Source organism: Triturus cristatus, chromosome 2_1 (assembly GCF_964204655.1).
Source record: "Triturus cristatus chromosome 2_1, aTriCri1.1, whole genome shotgun sequence".
Classification (NCBI taxonomy): Eukaryota; Metazoa; Chordata; class Amphibia; order Caudata; family Salamandridae; genus Triturus; species Triturus cristatus.
In genome coordinates, this window is record NC_140581.1 from 853,018,496 (window position 1) to 853,043,509 (window position 25,014).

Sequence of the window (25,014 nt, forward strand, 5' to 3'; positions counted from 1 at the left end):
GTGACTCCTCCCCTGGACTACAGTGCGCATGGGCATCCTCTCCATCCTCAGATTGTTTTTCGCCATTGTGGCAGTGATGGAGTAGATACAGAAAGTGATTACCATGCTATACAGTAATTCTGAGAGCTGCAGCTGCTACAGGCGCCGGGGAGGAGGGTGGGCGATATGAATCTCAGCAGCCCTACATGCCAAGAACAGATGCATACTGGTAAGTAGCATATTCAGTTCGAGGCATGTGGGTTGCTGAATTCATATCTGTGCATAGAATACATAGCAGTACCTCCGATTAGCGGCGGCTACCAGTGCCAGCTGCAGCGGTCTGAAAAAGGATTTTGAGAACAGCCTGTCCTACAGCTGCCTGCGGTTTTGAGTGTACATCTACACAGTAGTGTTTGGTAAATGTATGTATAGTGGACCATGTGGCTGCTCTACATATTTCCTGTAAAGGAATGTTTCCCAGGAAAGCCATGGACGCCCCTAACTTACGTGTTGAGTGGGCTCGTGGGGGAATCGTTAATGTGCGTTTAGCCTTTTGATAGCAAATTTGAATACATTTAACGATCCATCTAGCTATACCTGCTTTGGAAATGGCGTTGCCCTTGTGCTGTGGAGAAAATGCAACGAAAAGTTGTTTTGTCTTCCTAAAGACCTTAGTTCTGTCTATATAGTACATGAGGGCTCTCTTTACATCTTGTGTATGGAGCATTCTCTCTGCTACATTCTGTGGATTTTGAAAGAAAACAGGCAGTTCAATAGTTTGATTCATGTGGAACTGCGATATTACTTTGGGCATGAATTTGGGGTTGGTACGTAGTACGACCCTGTTTGCGTGAACCTGTATGAATGGCTCTTGAATGGTTAGTGCCTGGAGTTCACTAACTCTTCTTAACGAAGTGATTGCCACTAGGAAAGCTACTTTCCAGGTGAGGAATTGAATCTCACATGAGTGGAGAGGTTCGAAGGGTGGACCCATCAGTCGGGTGAGGACCAAGTTGAGGTTCCACACCGGTGCTGGTGGGTGTCTTGGGGGAATTACTCGTTTAAGTCCCTCCAAGAAAGCTTTGATGGCAGGTACTCTGAATAAAGAGAGGTGCTGCCTGTTCTGGAGATAGGCTGCTATTGCGGTCAAATTGACACGTATTGAGGTGTATGCCAGATTGCATCGGTATAGGTGTAAGAGGTAACAGATTATATTTTGAATGGATGCGTCTAGCGGGTTAATGTCATTGTTGTTGCAATAAATGACAAACCTCTTCCATTTAGCTGCATAGCAAGCCCTGGTAGTGGGTCTCCTGGCCTCCTTAATGATCTCCATACAGTCAGGTGGCAGGTTTAGGTAGCCAAACTCTAGGATTTCAGGAGCCAGATTCAGCTGTTGCGGATCTGGGTGCTGAATTTCTCCATGGTTCTGCGTCAAAAGCGCGGGTTTGATCCGCAGCCTTTGATGCGGCACCACGGAAAGTTCCAGAAAGGTTGTGTACCATGGCTGGCGTGCCCATGTTGGAGCAACCAGGATGAGTGTCAGTGAGTGCTGTCGCAGTTTGCGTGCCACCAGCGGTATCAATGGCGCTGGGGGAAAAGCGTACGCAAATCTGCCGGACCAGTTCATCCATATCGCATTGCCCTGCGACTGTGGATGTGGGAACCTGGCGGCAAAGCTTTGGCATTTTGCGTTTTCGCTTGTCGCGAATAGGTCTATCTCTGGATGACCCCACTGCTGGAAGTACGGTTGGAGTACTGATGGGTGTAACTCCCACTCGTGCATTTGGTGGCTGTGTCTGCTGAGCAGATCCGCCATCTGGTTGTCCTTGCCTGGGAGGTGTTCCGCCATGAGGAATATGTTCCTCTGAATGGCCCACTTCCACATGCTCTGAGCCAGATGAGACAACTGTGGAGAGTGTGTTCCTCCCTGCTTCTGTATGTAGTACATGGCAGTCATGTTGTCCGTCCGGATCAACACGACCTTGTTGCACAGATGTACTTTGAATGCCTTGATGGCTAGGAAGATTGCCAACAATTCCAGAAGGTTGATGTGCATCTTCTTTTGTTGTGTTGTCCATAGTCCCTGCACTGTGTAATTGAGTACATGAGCTCCCCATCCCTGGAGAGACGCGTCCGCTGTCAGTATTATTTGGGGAACAGGCTCTTGGAACGGTCGGCCCTTGCAAAGGTTTTGTGGATTCCACCAATGCAGAGAGTTGTATGCCCGACCGCTCACCAACACTAGGTCTTTCAACTGTCCTTGAGCCTGATACCACTGACGTGCTAAGCACTCCTGAAGCGGGCGCATATGTAGTCTCGCGTGTGGGACTATGAAAATGCAGGAGGCCATCATGCCTATCAACTGCATGAACACTCGCGCAGGAAGGGAGTGTTGGGGTTTGAACTTGGAAATCAGCATTTGCATGCTGCTGATCCTCACTAAATTTGGCTGAGCTGTGGCTGCCAGAGTGTTTATGGTCGCACCTAGGTACTGTTGTACGTGTGCGGGTTGGAGATGTGATTTTGGGTAATTTAGTGAGAATCCCAGACTGTGAAGGAGCTGAATGGTGCGGGACATGTGGCTGGCACATTGCTGGGCTGACTTTGCCTGAACAAGCCGGTCGTCCAGGTAAGGGTAGACGTGAATGTGTTGCCTCCGTAGATGTGCAGCCACGGTAGCTAGGCACTTTGTGAAAACTCTGGGTGCTGTTGTTACTCCGAAGGGGAGGACTTTGAATTGATAGTGCTGACCCTGAATGGTGAACCGGACATATTTTCTGTGTGACGGGTGTATGGGTATGTGGAAATACGCATCTTTGAGGTCTAGCGTGGCTAGGAAATCTCCCTGTCTGAGGAGTGGGAGAACCTGCTGCTGGGTGAGCATGTGAAAATGCGCCGAGAGAATGTAGTGGTTGAGAGGTCTCCGGTCTAGAATAGGTCTGAGTGACCCGTCCTTTTTTGGTATTAAGAAGTACAGAGAGTATACCCCTGTTCCCTGCTGGTGTACGGGCACGACCTCTATTGCGCCTTTTTGCAGCATACTTAGCACCTCCTGCTGTAATAACGCTAAGTGCTCTGAGGACATAGGACGGTGCCTTGGCGGTATGGTGTGTGGAGTGGCGGTTTATTCGAGACAGTAACCGTGTTGGATAACATCTTTGACCCACCTGTCTGTGGTGATGGAATTCCATGTGGACAGGAACCGCTGGAGTCTCCCCCCGACAGGTGTTATGTGGTCGGGGGGAAGGGAGAGGGCGTCACTGTTTGTTCTTGGGGGAGGACCTGGTATTGCCGTAACCACGTCCTCTGCCCTTGGTGCTGGAGCCACGATATCCACCTCGGGTGTTTTTATCGTAGGAACCCTGTGTGCCCCCTTTATTGTAGGTTTGTTGTGCCCCCTGTCCTCTACCTGCACCTCTATTTCCGGGGCGACGAAAGGAGCCACTACGAAAAGTCTGCGTTTGCAGAGCCCCCATTGACTTCGCAGTGTCCGTGTCTTTTTTTATCTTTTCTAAGGTGGTGTCAACCTCCGGTCCAAATAAGTAGTCGGGGTTGACCGGCTGATTGAGGATGTTATTTTGGACTTCAGGTTTGAATCCGGAGATTCGTAACCAGGCGTGTTGTCGTAGCATGACGCTAGTGTTTATTGCCCTTGCAGCTGTGTCTGCGGCATCCAGTGCACACTTGATGGATGCGTTTGTGAGCAGTTGTCCCTCCCTGATGAGGAGCTCCGCTGCCTCTTTGTACTCGTCTGGCAGGTGTTGGAGTAGGGTCTCTAACGTGTCATAGTGTGAGCGGTCGTAGCGAGCTAGTAGGGCCTGTGTATTGGCGATGCGCCATATGTTTGCTGCCTGGGCTGCAATCCGTTTGCCGGAGGTTTCTAGAACCTTGGACTCTTTGTCCGGGGGAGGAGCATCACCAGTTGTCTGCGAGTGTGCTCGTTTGCGAGCATTGGCAACTACAATGGAGTCCAGAGGCAACTGGCTCCTAATGTACGTGGGGTCCCCAGGTGCGGGTTTGTATTTTTTTCTCGATCCTGGGGTTTATGACCCGTGCCCTGGTGGTTTCTTTGAAAATGTCCTTTGCTGGCTTTAGGACACCCTTTAACATGGGCAGAGTTTTTACAGTCCTCTCGGAGGATGCGAAAGTGTCCACCAAGAAGTCATCCTCGATAGTGTCTGAGTGGAGTTGCACTCCATGATTGGCTGCGGCACGTTCAATGAGGGCGTTGAATGCAGCAGTGTCCTCTGTGGGGGACGTTTTTGCGCCATAAAGTTGCGTGTCCTGTGTATCCAGGGCGGCACCAGGCTCTACGGGGTCATCCCAGACTTGATCAGGGTCTTGCTGGCCCTCAGGGTCCATGTCTTCGGGGTAGGTGGTGTCGTCACCCATGTAGTCCTCCACTGCATCCGTGTCGGAGTGCGTTGGAGAGAATGATGGATCTGTGTAAGAGGTGTGGATGCGTTCATAAAGAACTGGTTCCGATTACGCCGGCATTTTTTGTTTTAGCGGGATCCTATAAGAGTCCAAAGCGTGCCCTGAAGTGATCTTCCGCTTTTGGAGCATAAGCCTGCCGGTGTCGGCGTCGATGAAGTGGGACGGCGATGTCCCAGTAGTCGAGTGTTCGGTAGATGGGGACCTTGTCTGTGTGACGCGGGTTCTGATTTCGAACATTTTCGGCTCCGTGGATGGCGGCAGACCAAAGGTGATGTTGGCCGGTGCCGAAGGTGCCTTCTGTGCCCGTTTCGGTTCGGAGCCCGACAAGGTCTGGAGGGCTGCCTTTTCCCTGATGCGTTTCAAGGACACTGCCACTTGTTGCACCTGGAACGCCGATGGTTCTCTGGCGCCGATAAATTCCGTATCGGCAGGCGTGGACTTCTTCTAAGTCACCGGGTCATCGAGCCGAGGAGGGGTAGGAGCCGACGACGGCGTCGATGAATGTACCTTAGTCGCTGCTTTCGAGGTGGATAGCGATGCAGTGGCCATTTTCACCTTGATGGCTGGTGCCGATGTTTTCGGTGCCGGGGGCCTTGGCGCTTTGACGGTACCGATAGATTTCCTTCTTGGGTCGGCGCCGACATCGGCTGCAGCGAGTTCGGCACCGAAGTCCCGTTTGGTGCGGTCGGAGCCGACGGGTTTGGCCGGCGTCGAAGGTGTGGTGGACCTCGAGCCGACCAGTGTCAGTTTCACTTTCGGTTTCTGTTGAACCGGTGCGATGAGTGGTTTCGGTTTCGTGGTAGGGAAACCAGTCTTTTTAGGTGACAATGGCTCTTGCTGAATGTCCGTGGCCGGGCCAGAGGGCGGGGCCGAGGAACTGCGGGATTGGTCTTGGGTAAGGCCCGAAGGCGATCCCTCGACCGGAGCCGTCGACTGACCCATTGGGATATCCTCCATTTGGACGGGTAGGCCTTGCTCCTCACCGGAGCTACCTTCTTCGGCCCCTAAGGCCTCATCGTAGTCTCCTACCTCATCGTCGGCTTCTTCCCTGTGAAAAAGCTCTTCTTCGACATCTTCCGATCGGGAACCGTGTTCGGAAGTGGGGCTGGAGGGTGTATTTTCCACGCTTTCGACATCTTCGTCCTCGGTGCTGAAGATGTTGGCCGGGGCCGGTGCCGCTTGCTGCGCTTCCAGTCGCGCGGCTCGTCGATTCCGTAGAGTCTTCTTGGATCGGAATCGGGCACAGGCCATGCATTTTGATTCGTCATGATCCGGTGAGAGGCATTTGTTACACACCGGGTGGACGTCGATATGGGGGTATTTGGCGTGGCAAACAGGACACCGCTTGAATGGGGTCCTCGATTCCATCGTCGAAGTTCGGTCGATGGTCGGATTGAATGGATCCGAGAAGTTGTTAAAATCGTGAAACTAGTCTGTAAACTGTTGATACCGATCGGAAACAGTACCGTCGAAAACTAAAGGCCTTTTGGCCTGAAACTAGATTTTCCTAACTTGAGTCAAGATAAGCACATCCGAACCCAATGGCGGAAAAAAACAATCTGAGGATGGAGAGGATGCCCATGCGCACTGTAGTCCAGGGGAGGAGTCACCTATCTCGGGATACTTCGAAGACTCTTCCAGGACAACAACGTGCAAACATCCGGACCCAACACTAGGCGGCGATCTATGCACAGATATGAATTCAGCAGCCCACATGCCTCGAACACATAGTTTTTGAGCCACCCCTGTAAAAGGAGCGGCGAAAGGAAACTCTACTAGCAGGTAACTGTAAAGCCCCCATGGACTTTGCAACCTCAGTGTACTACTTAAGCATTTCCAGCATGGTATCAACAGCTGGGCCGAAAAGATGCTCTTTGTCAAATGGTTGGTTATTTATGGAGGTTTGCACCTCCGGCTTAAATCCAGAGATCCTGAGCGAAGCATGCCTGCATAACAATATACTTGTGTTAATTGCACGAGATGCTGTGTCTGCTGCGCCTAGTGCACATTTAATGGAGGTGTTAGTAATAAGTTTACCTTCCTGAATAATGTCGTTAGCTTTTGATTTGTATTGATCAGGCAAGTGTTGTATGAGTTTTTCTAGCTGATCGTAATGAACCCTGTCATAACGGGCTGGCAGCACCTGGGCATTAGCAATGCACCAGTAGTTTGCTGCTTGCAAAGCTATTCTTTTGCCTGAGGCATCGATAAGCTTGGACTCCTTGTCGGAAGGAGGGGTGTCTCCTGTGGCTTGGGAGTTAGCTCTTTTGCATGCGTAGGAGACTACAAGAGAGTAAGGGTAGTTGTCCTTTAATATAAATAGGATCGGTAGGAGCTGATTTGTATTTTTTATCTACTCTAGGAGTGATAATTCTAGCCCTTACAGGATCCTTAAAGACCTTGTCTGTATGTTTTAGCATGCCTTTCAGCATTTGCAAGGTATGAGTTGTTCTTTGTCAGGAAGAAAGTGTCTCGAAAAGGAAATCCTCTTCCAAAGGCTCCTTGTGAAATTCTACCCCTTGGTAATGAGCAGCCCTGTTGAGGAGCTCAAGATAACCAATGTTGTCATCAGGCGGGGAAGGTCTAGAGGGATGCAAATCAGGGTCATTGTCTGTGTTTGGGTCAGTGTCGTAATCATCCCAAGCGTCAGTGTCCTCATCCTGATCCCCTTCCCCTTCATCCTGTGGGTCGGGTGTAATAGGCCTAAGTGGTGAATTGATAGGTGTAATGAGCAAGTTAGGGTTAGGAGGAGGAGAAGGAGGTAGATTGTAAGGAGGAGAAGGGTTAGTGCCCATATTCTTCTTTTTAGGAGGGGCATGATGGTCCTCTGTCAAGTCAGCTTTCCATTTCTTTGAAATGGCCGCTTGTATATGTCCTGTTTTAGGATTTGTAACCAATTTTTTCTGCTTTGGATCGAAAATAGACTCATTAGATGGAAGGGGAAAGTGTCTTTATCTTTCCTTGGAGATTTCGGCTCCGAGCTCTTGGGTGTTGATAATTTCGGCTCTGTGTGTTTGGGTTTATGGGAGTCCTTGGTTTCGAGGATTTGTGCTCCGAGTCTTTGGTTATGGAAGATTGCGGCTCTGAATCTTTGGTCTTGGAGGATTTGGGCTCCGAGTCTTTGGCTTTGGATGGTCTCGGCTCCGAGTCTTTGGACTTGGGATGTCTCGGCTCCAAGACTTTGGGCTTGGAGGGTTTCTGCTCCGGCTTGGAGGGTTTCGGCTCCGAGCCTTTCGGCATAGAAGGTGGAATCTTCGGTGCCGAAGGTATCTTGCTCTTATGTTTCGAAGCCGAAGGCGTCGGTTCAGCATCGGCGCTGGGCTGGCTCGAGCCCGAAGGCTTTTCTTTTTATTTTGGAGCCGAGCCGGAGGGTGGGGCATCGGAAAGGTGTTGTCGGTGCTGACCTGAACCCGAGGGCGAAGGAGGGACCAAAGCCTTTGTCTTTTGTGGAATGGACACAGGGGGATCTGTACTCACGGTACGCTGTCCCGCAGTGATGTCTTCCTCTTCCTCCATGTCGGAGTCTGCTTCGGACACGAAGACCTGCTCTTCTTCTTCTGGCTCTTTAGCTGGAAGTTGGGTACCGGAATCTTGTCCTAAGATGTCCGGAATGGAGTCACTCTGGTGCTGCATTTCGTGGCACCGAGCCAGACTATCACGAAGGGTCTTTTTCGACCGGAAGGATCGACACGCATTGCTGTCCTTTTCGTCATGTTCCAGGAACAAGCAGAAGTTACAAACTTCGTGCAAGTCGGTGCGTGGAAATTTAGCACGACACCTGGGACATAGTTTGAATGGAGCCCGTTCCATCGACTGCTAACGCGGTAGGCACGGGTAGTAGGCCCGACGGCCTGCCTCGAGTTTTCCAATGGAAAGCTTTCCGAAGTAAGATGATGCGCGTCAAATGATGAGTCGCAATCAATAGCAATACCGTCGAGGGTAGTGAATTGCACGTCGAAGGGGTCCGAAAACGGTACCGAAGAACAAGTTACTAACCTTCGGTAACGATGTATCTGTAAGAAACATTAGTTAGTTAGATTCCTCACCTTAGAATATCCCCAGGCGTCAGACTGGATCCGGAAGATTTTTCGTCAGCAATACCCCTTGCGCGTCGCTAGGCGTCGTCTGCGGCTCCGCGTCCGTCGTCGTCGTCGTGCGCCGGGATGACGTCGTCGGAGTACTTAGACGCCGCCCTCGCGCGCTGACGTCAGTTCTTGTACATAGCCTTCCGCGCCAGGAACGCAGAGCCATGCAAAGACCGACACTGGTGCCAAAAATAAAATCTAGGGGCCTGAAAGGACAACCTTAACCCTAGATGTCAGTTCGCAGAACGGGGAGGATGGGAGGGTCGGTGAGGAATCTAACTAACTAATGTTTCTTACAGATACATCGTTACCGAAGGTTAGTAACTTGTTCATCTGAAAGAAACACGTTAGTTAGATTCCTCACCTTAGAATAGATACCCAAGCAATACCATCCCCGGTGGTGGGTCTGCGAACCAAGATCACACCAGAAAGTCCTGGAGGACAGAACGGCCAAAGAAGCCATCCCTCCGGACTTGGCTGTCAAGGCAATAATGCCTGGCAAACGTGTGTAGCGAAGCCCACGTCGCCGCCTGACAGATGTCCTGCAAAGGGACTCCCCGTCCCAAGGCAGTAGTAGCCGCCGTGGCCCGAGTAGAATGGGCGCGCAGCCCAACAGGAGGGTCCTTTTTAGCCAAGGAATAGCAGATTTTTATACACAAAACGACCCACCGAGAGATGGTTCGTTTGTGCACAGCTTTCCCCTTCTTAGCGCCCACGTACCCAACAAAAAGCTGGTCGTCCACCCGGAACTGTTTTGTGCGGTCCAGATAAAAGGAGAGCGCACGTTTTGGGTCCAGACGGTGGAGCCTCTCTTCCTCTTTGGAAGGATGCGGAGGCGGAAAGAAGGTGGGCAAGGTGACAGACTGCCCAAGGTGAAATGGAGTCACCACTTTAGGAAGAAAGGAGGGACGAGGCCGAAGGACAACCTTGTCCGGATGAACAGATAGAAAAGGAGGCTTTGAAGATAAAGCCTGGAGCTCACTCACCCGTCTAGCCGAGGTGATGGCTACCAGAAAAGCAGTCTTTAGAGTTAGAAGACGAAGAGGGCAATTGTGAAGAGGCTCGAAGGGAGCGCACATCAGGAATGTCAAAACCAGATTCAAGTCCCACTGAGGCATTACAAAAGGGACAGGAGGGAACGTGTGTGTAATGCCTTTGAGAAAGCGTGTAACCACAGGGGACTTGAAAAGAGAAGGCTGATCAGGAAGCCGCAAGAAGGCGGAGATGGCAGCAAGATAACCTTTCAGGGTGCCCAGGGCAGAGCCCTGCCGGGCCAGAGAAAGAAGGAAGAGGAGAACCTCAGAAAGAGGGGCGGAAAGGGGATCCACAGCCTTTGCTGTGCACCATGCCACAAATTTGTTCCACCGGCAGGCGTATACCGACTTTGTGGAGGGACGCCTGGCTGCCAGAATGATATCACAGACTTCAGGAGGCAAGTCAAATGGCATCAACTGCCGCCGCTCAATCTCCACGCATGGAGGTGGAGGCTGGACAGGTTCGGGTGGAGGACCGTCCCCTGCTGCTGCGACAGAAGATCCTCCCGAAGGGGCAGACGTATCGGGGGATCGGTCAACAGACTGAGTAGCTCGGGATACCAGTATCTTCGTGCCCAATCCGGAGCCACCAAGATGACTTGGGCCCGGTCGCGCCTGATCTTCTTCAGCACTCTGGGCAGAAGTGGTATAGGCGGAAAGGCGTACAACAGACCGCAACTCCACTCGTGACGAAAAGCGTCGCCGAGCGAGTGCCGCCTTGGAAATTCCAACGCGCAGAACTGCTGACATTGCGCGTTCTCTTCGGTGGCGAATAGATCTAACCAAGGCTCTCCCCACTGCTGAAAGAGGCCTTGCACCACTTCGGAGTGCAGACGCCATTCGTGATCCATCATGCACCGGCGGCTGAGTTCGTCTGCTCTGGCGTTCAGAGAGCCCGCCAGATGTTGAACCACCAGGGTGACGCCCTGGTGTTCCAGCCATGTCCAGAGGCGCAGAGCCTCCTGACAAAGGGTCCACGACCCCACCCCGCCCTGTTTGTTGCAGTACCACATGGCGGTGGTGTTGTCCGTGAACACCTGCACGACACTTCCCCTGACAGAGGGAAGGAAGGCTTTCAGTGCAAGCCGGATCGCTCTCAACTCCAACAGGTTGATGTGGAGACGAGACTCCGCCGGAGACCAGAGGCCTCTGATCTCCGCCTCTCCCATATGGCCACCCCATCCCAGGAGGGACGCATCCGTCACTACGACATGCTCCGGTTGGGGAAGGGAGAGGCTCTTGCCCTTGACCCACTCGCGGTCCGTGAGCCACCACTGCAACTGCTGTGCAGTACCCTCCGAGATCAAGACATGGTCGGACAGGTTGCCGTGATGCTGGGCCCACTGAAACTTCAGGTCCCACTGCAGAGCCCGCATGCGCCGCCTGGCGTGATGCACTAGTAGGATGCAGGAGGCCATCAGCCCCAGAAGCCGCAACACTAGCCTGACCGAAACCCGGGATAGAGGCCGAAAGATGGGAATCAGGGCCTGTATATCCCGGACCCGCTGTTCCGGTGGATGGACCCGGAACTGCGCCGAATCGAGAACCGCTCCGATGAAGAGGAGCTTCTGAGAGGGACTCAAGTGTGACTTCGGCACGTTGATGGAAAACCCCAGCAAATGCAGGAGATCCGCCGTAGTCTGGAGGTGGGAGACGACTGCCTGGGGCGAACCCGCCTTCAACAACCAGTCGTCGAGATAGGGGAAGACTGGGACCCCTGATCTGCGCAGATGAGCTGCGACCACCGCCATCACTTTCGTGAACACCCGAGGGGCACTGGTGAGGCCGAAGGGGAGCACGGTAAACTGAAAGTGCTCTTGGCCCACCGTGAACCGCAGGTAACGCCGGTGGGCCGGCAGGACGGGGATATGGAAATATGCGTCCTGCAAGTCCAACGCTACCATCCAGTCTCCAGGGTCTAGGGCAGCTAAAACCTGAGCCAACGTTAGCATCTTGAACCTTTCCTTTCGGAGGAAGGCATTGACGTTCCGGAGGTCCAAGATAGGGCGCAGGCCCCCCTTGCCCTTCTTGGGAACCAGAAAGTAGTGGGAATAACAACCACGACCTACTTCTGGACTCGGAACGCGCTCGACGGCCCCCTTGGCCAAGAGAGCCGAAACTTCCTCGCGGAGAAGATCCAAATGATCCCCCGAGATACGGTGGTGCTGCGGTGGCATGGCTGGAGGGGTCGTCTCGAAGGGGAGGGAGTAGCCCCTTCGGACGATTTGCAGCACCCACCTGTCCGATGTTATGGACCGCCAGTGGAGCAGGTGATGGCGAACTCTGCCGCCCACTGGCGTGGTATGGGCCTGAAAGCTCGGACTAGGAAGGCTTTGAGGCGGATGCTGCCGGGGTGGATGTGGGCTGACCACGTCGGCCTCCATTTCCGCCACGGCGGAAGCCACGTCCGCGACCGCGCGCAGGTTGGTTCTGCGGCTGGTGGCTTTGCGGACGTGAGGAGGCGCCCCTTCCTTGGCCACGAAAGGGGCGAAAAGCGGAGGTGTGCGCCCGCGGAGCCGAGAGGCCCAAGGACTTGGCCGTAGCCCGGGAGTCCTTAAAGCGGTTCAGCGCACTGTCCGCCTTCTCACCAAACAGGCGAGTGCCATCAAAGGGCATGTCCATAAGGGTGTTCTGGACATCCCCGGAAAATGACGTGGACCGCATCCAGGCGTGGCGGCGGAGCGCCACCGTGGTGGAAATCGCCCGACCAAGCGAGTCCGTGGTGTCAAGCCCACATCGTATGGCGTGCCGTGCTGCATCCCTCCCATCGGCCAAAGCCTGGGTAAGACGCGTCCGGGCCTCCTCCGGACACAGGGGCAGCACGTCCTCCACCGTATCCCACAGGGAATGGGAATAACGGTCCAAGAGACAGGCGGTATTTAAGGACCGCAGGCCCAAACTAAGGGACGAGAACAGTTTCTTGCCAAACTGCTCGAGTCTCTTGGAATCCCGGTCCGGCGGAGCGGTCGGGAAGGAGGATTGGGAAGTAGAGGCCTGGATAACCAGACTCTCGGGGGTGGGGTGTTGGGACAGGAAACTGGGGTCGCCCGGAGCAGGGCGGTGGCACCTGGCAACGTTCCTATCCACAGGAGGAACTGTGGAGGGCTTGGACCAGGTGCCCTGCAGAACGTCAGTGAGGGCCTCGTTGAACGGCAGCAGAGGCTCAGTGGAGCTTGCTGAGGTTTGAAGCACCTCAGTGAGGATGTTGGTCCTCACAGCCACGGCAGGCAACTCGAGCCCAAGGGCCTCAGCCGCCTTGCGCAGCACCACAGAAAATGCTGCACCCTCCTCCGAAGCCACGGTCGGAGGAGAAGTGAATCCAGCGTCTGGCGAGGTGTCCAGCCCGCTGGCCTCCCCCAGTTCATCCGCCCAGTCCTGAGAAAGCTGTGACTGAACAGCCAGAGGGTCCTCGAACCCCTCCCAGTCGCCCCCTTCTTCCGATTCCTGATAAACAGGAGGAATGATCGGAACCGGACTGTAGAGATGGTAGGTCTCAAGCGGCGTCGGATGCGGCGTCGGCGGACGCCGTGCCGGCGTCGGGTCCGGATGAGGGCTAAACCGGGGCGTCGGCGTCACAGGCGTCGGCGTCGGTGGCGCCGGTGACGGCGTCGGTGGTTCAGGCGTCGGCGCCGGTGGAGGAGTGACAAGGTCAACCGGCGTCGACTGGGGCCCAGGCAAGGGCCCCGCGGGGACCTGCGGCGTCGAGACCGGAGTCGTCGACGGCGCCGGGGCCGGAGCCGCCGGCACGCGAGGTCGCCCAGTCGAGTCCGCGGGGCCCGAAGGCGCGCCAGCGGGCGTCGACGGCGGGGCCAGGCTCCTCATGGCCGAGAGGAAGGCACTGATCTCCGCCGGCGCCGCGTCAGCCCCAGGGACCGGAAGGTATGGGGGCGGACGCGGCACCTGCGGCTCCGCCGGAGCCGCGGGGGTGGAACCACTTGGACCCTCGGCCGAGTCGCGCGACCGGCGAGGGGAGTCCGAAGAGCGATGTCGCCGCTTGGACTTCTTAGAGTGTTTGGACTTACCCGACGACTTGGAGCCCGACGAGCGATGGTGGCGTCGGCTAGGGCTCCGCGAGCGATCCTTGGACCTCCTCCTGGACCGGGATCGCGCACGACGCGGAGCCGAGTGGCGAAGCTCGAGAAGCTTGCGGGACCGCTCCCGCCTAGCCTTCGAAGTCAGGGCCTGACAGTCGTTGCACGACTCCGCGTCGTGGTCGAGGCCTAAGCAGTAGAGGCACCGGCGGTGGTGATCGGTCACCGACATCAGTCGATGACAATCTTCGCAAGCCTTGAACCCAGGCATCCTACCGGCACCAGATGTCGACAGACAAGGATCAAAAATGATCAAAAAGATTTAGTCAAAAAAGACTAAAAGGGGTAGCTCTCCCGGATCTGCGCTTACTGGCGCGGAAAAAAGAAGAACTGACGTCAGCGCGCGAGGGCGGCGTCTAAGTACTCCGACGACGTCATCCCGGCGCACGACGCCGACGACGGACGCGGAGCCGCAGACGACGCCTAGCGACGCGCAAGGGGTATTGCTGACGAAAAATCTTCCGGATCCAGTCTGACGCCTGGGGATATTCTAAGGTGAGGAATCTAACTAACGTGTTTCTTTCAGATCCAGAGCGCAGCAATACACATCCGAACCCGATGGCAGAAATAAACAATCTAAGGATGGAGTCGATGCCCATGCACACTATCACCGAAGGCAGGAGTTACCTACCTCATGACTACAAGACTTCTTCGAACAAAAACATAGAGCAAACATCCGGACCGAACACCAGATGGTGATCTATGCTAAAGCATATGATCTACAGCTCATATGCCTCGAACATACAGGTGTGGTGGAATACCTACCCCCTCACAGAGCATCACTGCTGGGACCATCCTCCCCCTCCAAATCACACCGCCACACACAGACTTGAGCAGGGAATATACATCTTCGAATTGCTGAAATTCTTCAATTGTAGATTCCACTAATTAAGCACTAAGATGCACAGTAATCTATATGCAAATCTTCTGACATAATGTAAAGGAGATTGAGAACAGTTTCTCAACTGCAGCATTTCAAAGATTACTCATGACTCCAGATGTAGTGCAGAAGCAGGAATTTATACCTTTGCAACTCTCGTAAAGATATTACTTATCTGTATGATTCTACAAGATGACTTGGAGGAGTATGTCTCTTCTTTGAAGACCCTGACCGCTATGTGAGCTAGCTGCTTCTATTTATCATATTCCCAGATTTCTGTGGTCCTGGAGAGAGTCTGGGAGGATGACTGGGATCAGGTGGAGTATCCAGAAGCAAAGGGTCAGCTGAAACGGAACGCAAGAGAAGCAGCAAAGGATGAACGTGTCCATGAGCGCAAGAAGAATCAATAAATGGGTTTAGTAAATTCAAGTGTCATTCAATGGAACCAGAAACTAATTCTATATATTCTGGGACTTTGGATGAATCATCAACATTGCAGGTTGCAAGGAAGTCTGTCTTGATGTTGAGACTATCATTACATCTATCAATTCTCTGATGCAGAGCATGAAATTAGCAATCCTCTAGAAGTCAAGCCTATGGACCAAAAAGGGATGGGTAATGGAGATGTTGTCAAACCTCTACTGGGATTTTCTCAAGATGTCAGTAAAAGCCTCAGTCACGCCCTAAGAAGGAGTTATCTTTTTTGTTTGTTTTTAAGGCATCAAAAGACTCCCTAGTTGGTAGAAGCAGATACTACACACTTGGTCTCAAATCAAACCCCTACACCACTCTAGAGAGCCTCCTAAACAACATTTTTGGACATTCTCTACAGTATAACCTTTCCAAAGACAAAAAACGCCACAACACAGACGTTTTGTTTAAAATTCTCTTATCATGAGAGGTGTATTCGGCTCTTAAGGATGACTTGGATGTCTGAGAAATGAGGGAACCAGGAGAAGGAGGAATCTTAGAGAAAAATAAGGAGAAACCTTCATCAAGAGTACAGAAAAATAGGAAGCAGATTATAAAATTCAAAATGGGCCTTAAAGTAAAAGATGGAGGACAGGAACAGAAGGGATGCCGGACGCAGAGTGGAACTGGTGAGTGTAGAGTATAAAGTGAAGGTACGTTGTAGCTTCCAGGAAGCCCTCTCTGCCTTAATATGGTAATTTAATTTCCTTGGATTTAGCTTTGGTTAGTCTGTGGTTTAGCGTTGATTGTTTAGGATTTTCATCAAAGGGTTTTGGAAAGTTAAGGAAATGGCAAACTGATGCTTTGGAAATTCTTTTCTGATGAGAATTAGCATTTGAAAAGTGTGCTCAAGCAAAACCAAGCTAATGTATTTAATATTTAAAAAAAAAACATTCTGAGAATCCCGATCTGTGGTGACGTCCCGCACGGAGAAGGCAGACCTGTTCATTAACATTAATAAGATGAATGGATGGACAAATACTTTACCCCCTATACAGTGGACATAGAACATTTCACAAATAGCAAATACACTTTCACATTTTAAAACTATTTCACTGTGGAATGACACTGCCATTTCCCTATAAACAGCAATTTCAGATTGATGTTGCATTGCTATTTAACAAAAAAAACAGTACCCGCTCTCCTGTCATGGCAAAGGGAGCATTGAACCACTGCTCAAATGTGCTGCAACTCTTGAAGATGGTAGGAAGAAGAAAGTTCAAGAGAGCCCATAGCTCAGGAAGTTTGTTTTGCAGTGGAGTACCCGTGAGGAGTATCCTTCTCGGAGCAACGTAGTGAGTGTTCAAGACTTGTGTGAGCTTGCAGTGATGGTTTTTCATCCTATGACCTTCATCTACAATCATGTACTTCCATCGAATCTGAAACCATAGGGAAAAAAAGACAACATCTGTAATGCTTTATATATAGAAGCATTATTAGCTCCTGCAAATTCTGTAGTAGCATTAACCCAATATCGGGTGACAATTTTAAAACCAGCCAGAATATTTTAAACCTTGGGTACATTTAAGTGACCATTTTAAACAATTCTAGAGAAGGAACAGGTTATATACTAGTAATTACTAACAATGTGAAGGCCACTCATTCCTCTTGTCAACTGCAATGAAATGATTATAAAACTCAAAAGCAACCTCCTTCTACAGGACCAGTTTTAAGGCACAGAGTTCAGTTTTTTTGCTGTTGTATTTTTTTTAGAAGATTGACAACAGGTGGAAAAGGGGGATGGAAAGGTCGAAGAATGGGCAGAAGGAAAAAGAGATACCACTGACCGCAGTTGGAAACATTCTCAGACCAAAACTGTTATAGTACGATTTCCAAATGAAGCTCCAATGTCTCGATTCTCCTTTGATTCTATAATCTATTAACGTATATGTTCCACCTGACAGCCAGGAGTCGGCTGACATGCAGATTGCTGCAATTACTAATTATAACAGGAAAGAGCGTAAGAGAGTATCAGCCACCAGGAGGGGTCGGTTGGTAAGTGAAGGAGACTGAGCACAGAAACTATGCTGCTGTTGATTGGGATATTCATTTTTTCTTATCTCTCTTTACGAATAGTCCTTAAAGTTAGCTTTTTACCATGAACTGTCTGCATGCTGCCCGACTCCTGAGTGACCTGTTTTACGTCATTCATAACAATGTGTCACATCAGTCCCACTTTTTCAGGAATTCCCAAGATTATCTTTACTTCCCCATATAATCTTCTTCAACCCCACTTGCTTGAAAAAACAAAACCTGGATGGGGGTCAGGTTGGTTCATGAATCTATAACCTGATTCACAAAATGCACAGGCTGACCCCATTTTTAGGTCTCGGATCTAGACAGCACACATGCGCAGTCTCGAAAAGAGATCTGTTGTATGTACTTTGTGGGCTTCAGCCCACCCATAGGCTTCCAATTTGCTGGCTCCATCTTCGCTCCATTATTCGTTTTGCCCATTTGTCCATGGCATGCATGCATCATGCCTCTTGCAGGGTTTAGCCATCCCTGAGAGCAGCAATCAATTATTGCAAAAAATATGCAGCGGCCATTTTAAGGCATTGTTTCAAGACTACATTTTTATTTCTTTAAGAACACTTGAGCACTACTGTTTCTACTTGCACCGTTCGACGGGTGCTTGAATGAGGATGTGCACTGCATGAGCTCTGTTGGCCTTTCAGTACTTGGATGTCAGTACATACTCTGGATCAGTACAAAAGTGTGTTAAGAGAACACGATCTGTGTTGCACCAGGAAAGTCACTGAGTTGGATCTCACAAGCTCCAATTATATTTCACCCCGTACATCGTGGACACCCAAAATGGCTGCATGCGGCAGCTATGACTCGCTGTTTGATTAACCGGATCTCTCACTCTAGCATGATCAGACGCTACAGTAAGGCTCACACCCTTCCTCAGAACTTACACAGAGACTTTAACCCCTCTAGGAACTCCACCCATATCTATTTCTCTTCATCAGTTACACACCGCCCCTCACTAATGGCACACTCCAGGCACTGGTGCCCAACAATTTAGAAAACGTTACAGCCTCGCATTAAAAATTCGAAGTACTACATGCGCAACCAACTGGAGGGTGCGGCTAAAGTACAGCTTACAGACTGTCTCAACTACCTTCTGTAGGGACATAAGTCACCTTAATGGCTTTGTATAGCTATGAGCCTCCTTCACCCCCACCTTCCAACAAGATGTTCGAGACAGTTAATTGAAATCGCCAACAAATATTTCCAATTCTCAACCGGACCGGTCAGTTCCATTCCAGACCTTTCAACCAGCATGAAATCAAATACATTATAGACAAGTAAACAGTCATACTAAATAACCCATCAACGCACTAACTGCACAGCTCACTTGAAATAAAAGCCCTGCATATTCAACAAAAAAGGGGGGATGGCGAGGTAGAGGCTAGGTTTATCCTCCTTATAGATACATTTTCCCCATCCCAAAAATAGAAAGATTTGAAAAAAATGCCATGGGGAGGGTGTGTGAGATATAGCGAATGTCCACTGAGATTGTTCAGTAGGAAAAAAACGTTTTTCCTAGAGACCCCTCACCCACCAGGGTTGCCCCTTGGTGACATGCTTCATCATTGGGGTTCAGCCCCACACTCATTCAAACCCACCCAAGGACTGGCAAAGCCAACAGGTCTTGGAAATGCAAGAGCTATCGGCTTTGTCAATGCCCATGTCTCTTAACAATGTTGTATAGCACCGCAATAGCGCTTTATTCCCAGACTCTCAGCATTGCTGAACAGCAGCCATGCGGCTATACAACATGGTTAAGAGACACTGACAAAGCCAATAGCTCTTGCATAGGCCAGAACTATTGGCTTTGCCAATGCTTGTTATTATTTCTTCTTACCCTCAATCTCATCACCTGTATGTCACCAATCCACTGATTGGCTCTGTTGATAAGGACTTCATTTTTTTTTTTTAATGTTATTAGCATTTAATTACTACATTTGCTAAAAGAGCTGCCTGCTAGGTCCTGTTCTATAGATGAGCTCCCTCCTCCAGCCCATTATCCCCTCTTTGCAACCACTCTTTTACTGGAAAGGGGAGATGTAACCAGCCATATCTCACACAACCAAGGGCCCCGAACAGAGTATAGCGTTCACTATCCCTTGACAGTGCTTGACTGCAGCTCTCTGCAGACAAGCTGTGGAATGCTGTGATTAGAGGTGGAGAACCGAAGGCTTCGCACATTCTACCAAGACGTCCTGAAACCGTCCCTGTTCTAGGGACAACCAGAAAACGTTTAAAGCACTGAATAGCACTAAGTAAGCAGGTGAAGTGCACTTGACTTCCATCAGGACAGTTTGTTGGGGTTCTCTTCCCAAGAACATATTTTTTCTCAAACAACTTTTTATTAAGATTAAACACATACAGGTGGTGTTATTACTTAGTATACCATTTCCCCAAAGTCGAGTTATTACATAAAGGTAAAACAGTTGCTCAACAGACAGAGAAATACTGAGCTTGGTGCTTCCAATTTCCAACACCAACCTGCGTAACAATAAGCGTTAATGCATTCAAAACCCCTTCTAAGAACCCCCTCCCACCCTACTCCCTTAGTGCCCACCCCCTAAAAACTAGCTTTTCAGAGGTGCCATTGTGCCAATGTGGGATAAGGCGATCCTATAAGCGCACAACACTGCTAGTGGGACTTTGGGTGCCATGAGAGATTCTTAAAACTGGAAGAGGTCCAGGGCTCTCAGCGTGGGAGGGCACACCACTAGTGGAAGACCCCGGGAGAGATATGTCAGCAGGGGTCCCCATCTGTATTCAAAATTCTTATAGTTATCTCGAAAGATATCTGCTATCCTCTTCAGTAGGAGTACTTTCCAGAGTCAGGCAGGCATGCCACTGGGCCATCGTGGGTGGGTCTTTCTTCTTCCATGCGGCAGCAATGGCAATTATAACCGCCCGAGACATGCCCACACACGATCGCCCGATCTCCCTTTGTCTGGTATTCTAAATCAGGATTTCTGAGTCCCAGTAGTGCAAATTCTGGTGTGGCAGGCACAGGATACCCCAACATCTCTTATTTGTGCTAGAATCTCCTCCCAAAACCGCCTAATTGTCGGGCAATCCCACCAGATGTGGCGGAAGTCCCCTAATTGACCACAACCCCTCGAGGAAAGATCGGAGACCTCTGGAAAGATCTTTTTGATTCTCGTGGGATAGAGATACCAATCATAAAGTATCTTGGAGTGGGCTTCCCTCAAGCCTATGGAGTGGTTATTCTTAACATCGCTCCAGAGGTGTCTCCACTCTCCCTCTGCACTCTCCATGCCGAACATGTGTTCCCAGAAGATAATGTGGCGAGGTTGTGTAGAGTGTTAGGTAGAAAACAGTAACCCATATATGAAGGAGATTACCCATTTCGAGGAACCCACGGTCCGTACAAAGGTTTCTATGGGCGTCAAGAATTGTGTGGCTGCTTCCCTAACCAGTGGATGTAGAGCCCAATGTTTAAGCTGAAGATAGTGGAAGTGTTCAGAGGAAAGGAGGTGAAAGTTGCGCTTGCAGTGCTCGAATATCAGTATGTTGTAGTTATGAAAGAGATCAGATAGTGTCAGACAACCGCCCTCCCTCCAGGCATCAAAAGGTCCCTGCCGGACTGCCGGGGGAAACTCTGGGTTAAAATAGGGGGGGGGGGGGGGGGATTGTTGGGGGGGGGGGGGACACGGACGTCCATCCCGCCGCTACAGTGACTGTGTCCCATACCTTGAGAGTAGTCCGGGTGGGGGTCCTCAGATAAGTATTACGGGGTCTGTTCTTTTTTAATTTCCAAAGCACATCCCAAATCCTCCTGCCCCCTATCGCCCTGTCCATGTGCAGCCACTGTTTGTTCGATTCCCTCATGGACCACTCAGCAATCACCCGCAGTTGTGCTGCCTTATAGTAGAGATCGAAGTCAGGAAAGGCTACTCCACCCTCCCCCTTGGATCGCCTTAAGAGAGCGAAGGGTAACCATGCCCCTCCATTTCACCAGGTATAATGGGTGATTAAAGTGTGTAATTTGGGGAGGAAAACTCACTCTAGATCTATAGGGAGGGCCTGGAACAAGTACAATATTCTTGGTAGAACCGTAATTTTAATCGCGTGGATGCGGCCCGGTCACAAGATATATAAGGGCTTCCATCGTTTGAGGTCTTGTTACAATTGGGAAAGTAGGGGGGCATAATGTGCCCTAAATAGCCCTTCCAGGGTGGGATTGATCTTAATACCTAGATAAGTAAGGCTGTGTTTAGCCCACTGAAATGGAGAGGTCCCCAGCAGCAAGGTCGTCTCTTCCTCTGACAAAGTCAGATTTAATATTGAGGATTTTCAATGGGTAGATAAGTCGAGTAAACTCCTACACAGACCGTGCCAATATTCTCTGAAACCGGTCCAGATTCGCACAATCAAATCCGACACTGGGGCCACTCTTGTCGATCTAGCTGCTAATGCACAATGTTTCACCATATATTATCAAAACCTATATACGAAGTGAGAACACAACACCATCTCCCAAATAGAAGACTTCTTTAGAGATATTCCTCCATGAGCTATATCACAATTCACCGAGCGTCCCTAGTAATGCCCATTAACCTGGAGGAGTTAACATCAGTTGTGCAGGATATGACCTCCGGTATCGCGCCGGGACCTAGCGGGTTCCCGTGCGAGTACTTTAAGTCATTTATCACTATGCTGGGTCCCCATTATCTGGCCACTCTGTCTCAAGCCTTGGAGGATCGACAACTGCCCCCAGATTGGAGGCATGCCGAGATTGTATATTTCCAAAACCCAGTCGCCAACCTAAATTACTATCGACATATAGGCCGATCTCACTACTCAATATAGAGGCAAAAAACTTGGCCAAAATATTGGCGAACAGACTCATGCCACTCATGCCAGAACTAGTCCATCCGGAACAGGCGGGCTTTATGCCAAAGCGGGCAACCAGACATAATATACAGCGAGTTCATAACGCGATTGCAGCGGTCGACCAACTCGATCGACCGGCAGCACTGTTTTTAGCCGATACCGACAAAGCATTCGACTCGGTCAGCTGGCAATATCTGTTCCCTTTGTTACAATGTTTAAATATGGGCCCCAACTTTATGGCGCTTAAACAACTTTTATACACGGATCCTATGGCCTCGGTAAAGGTCGCCGGGACGGCTTCTCAGTGGTTTCCAATCGGCCGAAACACTCGGCAAGGCTGCCCTCTCACACCCCCTTGTATTTGCTTTAGCTGTTGAGCTGTTGGCGGCATGGGTGCGACGGGACGCAGTAATGTGCGGATTTGAATGGACACCCGAGATATCAGACCATATTGCACTCTATGCGGACAACACCCTATTCTTTTTTACAGACCCGCATAGGTCTGGACCAAGGATTCTCCAGATCATGCAAATCTTTGGGGAGACCTCTGGGCTATGTATAAAGAATAAAAAAATCCCTTTTGTGGCCGATTCAGGCCTCCTAGGGCATGGACGCTAGATGCAAGAGATAACCGTGGCAATGAACAGGTTTAAATACCTCTGCGTATTTCTGGCTGATGCACAATCTCTCTCCTGGGACTGGAACATCGGTACCCTCAAAGAGTGGGTAAAGGTATAGGTCAAGGCATGGTCCAGTCTCCTATTATCGCTGTATGGTACATCAGGAATCTTCAAAATGGCATTCCTCCTGCAACAACTACAGTCCCACCCCTACCCAATCCCGCAACGCTGGTTCAAACTAATCGAGGCGATCCTGGGTTCAATTCCTGGGGGGGGGGGGGGGGGGGGGGGGGGGAGTACAGCTAGAGTAGTGCTTCGCACCTGGTTTCAATCTATATACTGTGGTGGAATATCAGCAGCAGATCTCCAATCATACCATGCCTCCGCACATTTACAGGTGCTGATCGAGTGGTGGTATGGCTCCAGGTCCGACCCAGCCTACAAGGTGGAGCAATGGATATTGGGTGATCATTCCCACTATTCCTACTTGTACAATAGATCAACCCCATTGACACTGCCGCCAGCAACGAGAGTAGTGTTCATAGTATGGCGACAATCCCTTCGGCAACAGGGGTGGTGGGGGCGAATCACCAGGGAGACCCCGTTACGGCATAATCATTTATTTCTCAAAATGGCAAATCTACTGTGTTTTTGGAATCTCCACGGTAGAAGAACTAGTACGAGGGGTAGTTCTCAAATCATTCCAAGACCTACAGGGTGAATATGTACTACACCGCAGCCGATTCTAAAAATTCTTTTTTACGGAGTTTTATATAGCGCGAACTTGACCCGGTATCGGGTATCGGAGCGCTTTACATAGCACCAGTTTTGTTACATGAGGACACATTCATTTTTGATAGGCACGGGGAGATTAAGTGATTTGCCCAGAATCACAGGATTTTCAGCGTCATTGCCGAGACTCGAACCCGGTTTCCCAGATTCGAGGTCAACCGCCCTAGCCGTTAGGCCAACTTCTCTCCCTTAAATACCTGCAGCTCCGTCCCGCTATACACCCATACACGACCTATCCGAGATCCCAGAATTTAATCCATTAGATTGCAAACTACTCCTGGGTGACCTAGTAGACCATAAAAACACCAAAATGTATCAGGCCCTAACCACAAATAACCCTTGCACCATAAACTTACTACGGAGTAAATGGGAGATTGATCTACGACCCTTGGACGAAGAAGGGTGGACGGAAGCCCTCCAATCACCCAGAGGGTCTACAATATCTACACGTCTTAGACTCATACAGTTCAAATACCTTCACATACTACACCAGGCTCAAGTTATGGAGAGCCGGATTGATTACATCCCCTCAGTGCCTCCGCTGTAAACGAGAAGAGGGCACCATCCTTCATACCATATGGTCATGTATGGTTCTGAAATGCTTCTGGTCAGGAGTATTGGGATGTCTGGGGGAGGTGTTGGGGTGGGATCTTCCGAGACATCCAAAATGTACAATGCTCCACTGTACAGAGGGGGTTGGGGGCAATATTTACAAGCAGCACCTGTTGTTTCTAGGGCTTACAGTGGCTAAACGTGACATTGCCAGAATGTGGAAAGCTGTAACACCGCCCAGTATCGGAGCTTGGAGACGAGGTATGGACTTTAATATGGGGTTAGAAAACCCAGTGTTCGTAGCACCTGTATGCCCCCAGAAGCATGAGAACATTTGTCAGAGATGGGCCGACTATAGAGGTCTGCCTTTAGAAGCACTGAATAAAGATCACCGTCATTCGGACGACAGGTCTATAATGTGGGAAAAGTATCTGCAGATAAGGGTCAAATTATCCCTCATACTTAATGAAGACATATGGGGTTTGTGGAGGGGTGCGGGGTGCTTGAATGCATATTGTTATATGTTTAGATTCAGCTTAAAATGGAGCATTCGTAGCAGTACAGCCAGGTTTGTAGACACACTACGTGAAATGTACAACCTTGGTATACGACTATCATCCGTCTCACTGTGCCAGACGTTTCCGGTTTGTATTTTCTTAAATGCCAATAAAATATGTTTGGGAAAAGAAAAAAAAAAAGAGGATTTTGATTTCCCAAGAATATTTTTAACATACGAGGTCATTCACTGTACTTCACATCCTAATGTTCATATAGACTGTATAAAACAGGGCTTAATACCCGGATCTGAAGGAGCACTTATGAAATGTTTCGATAATTTTATGCTAGCTAAGCAAACTTGTCTTTCCGGATATGTGCTGGGAGGTTTATTCTCTGTCACTCAAATGCAACTTTAAGTACATGGAGGAAAAACAGTGCCTTTGTAATACATTTCCCTTTCCAATTAGTTAAAAAGCAATTCATTTGACAGACAACTCAATTAAGAACATTTACTTACTACTAACTACAGTTCTCCTACCCTTCAATCATTCCCTGTCAGCAAAGGTTGCCACAATAACATTGGAAATAACAGCTACATATAATGGGCAAGAGGATATCAGGCGACTACTCCTACATCATGGAACAGGGAGGAAATGTATGGGATAGGGTAGTCAAACAGTGCTGAAA

General features: G+C 50.2%; 1 protein-coding gene across 3 annotated transcripts in view; it reads right to left on the minus strand.

Moving 5' to 3' along the window:
- Nucleotides 1-25,014, minus strand: part of SMARCA2 (SWI/SNF related BAF chromatin remodeling complex subunit ATPase 2) — a 1,761,756-nt gene that overhangs the window by 1,098,042 nt on the left and 638,700 nt on the right. For all 3 annotated transcript variants that reach the window (XM_085632958.1, XM_085632957.1, XM_085632956.1), the window contains exon 19: nucleotides 16,117-16,359. In XM_085632958.1, the coding sequence (XP_085489084.1) occupies nucleotides 16,117-16,359 (243 nt within the window). The remainder of the gene's footprint in view (nucleotides 1-16,116; nucleotides 16,360-25,014) is intronic.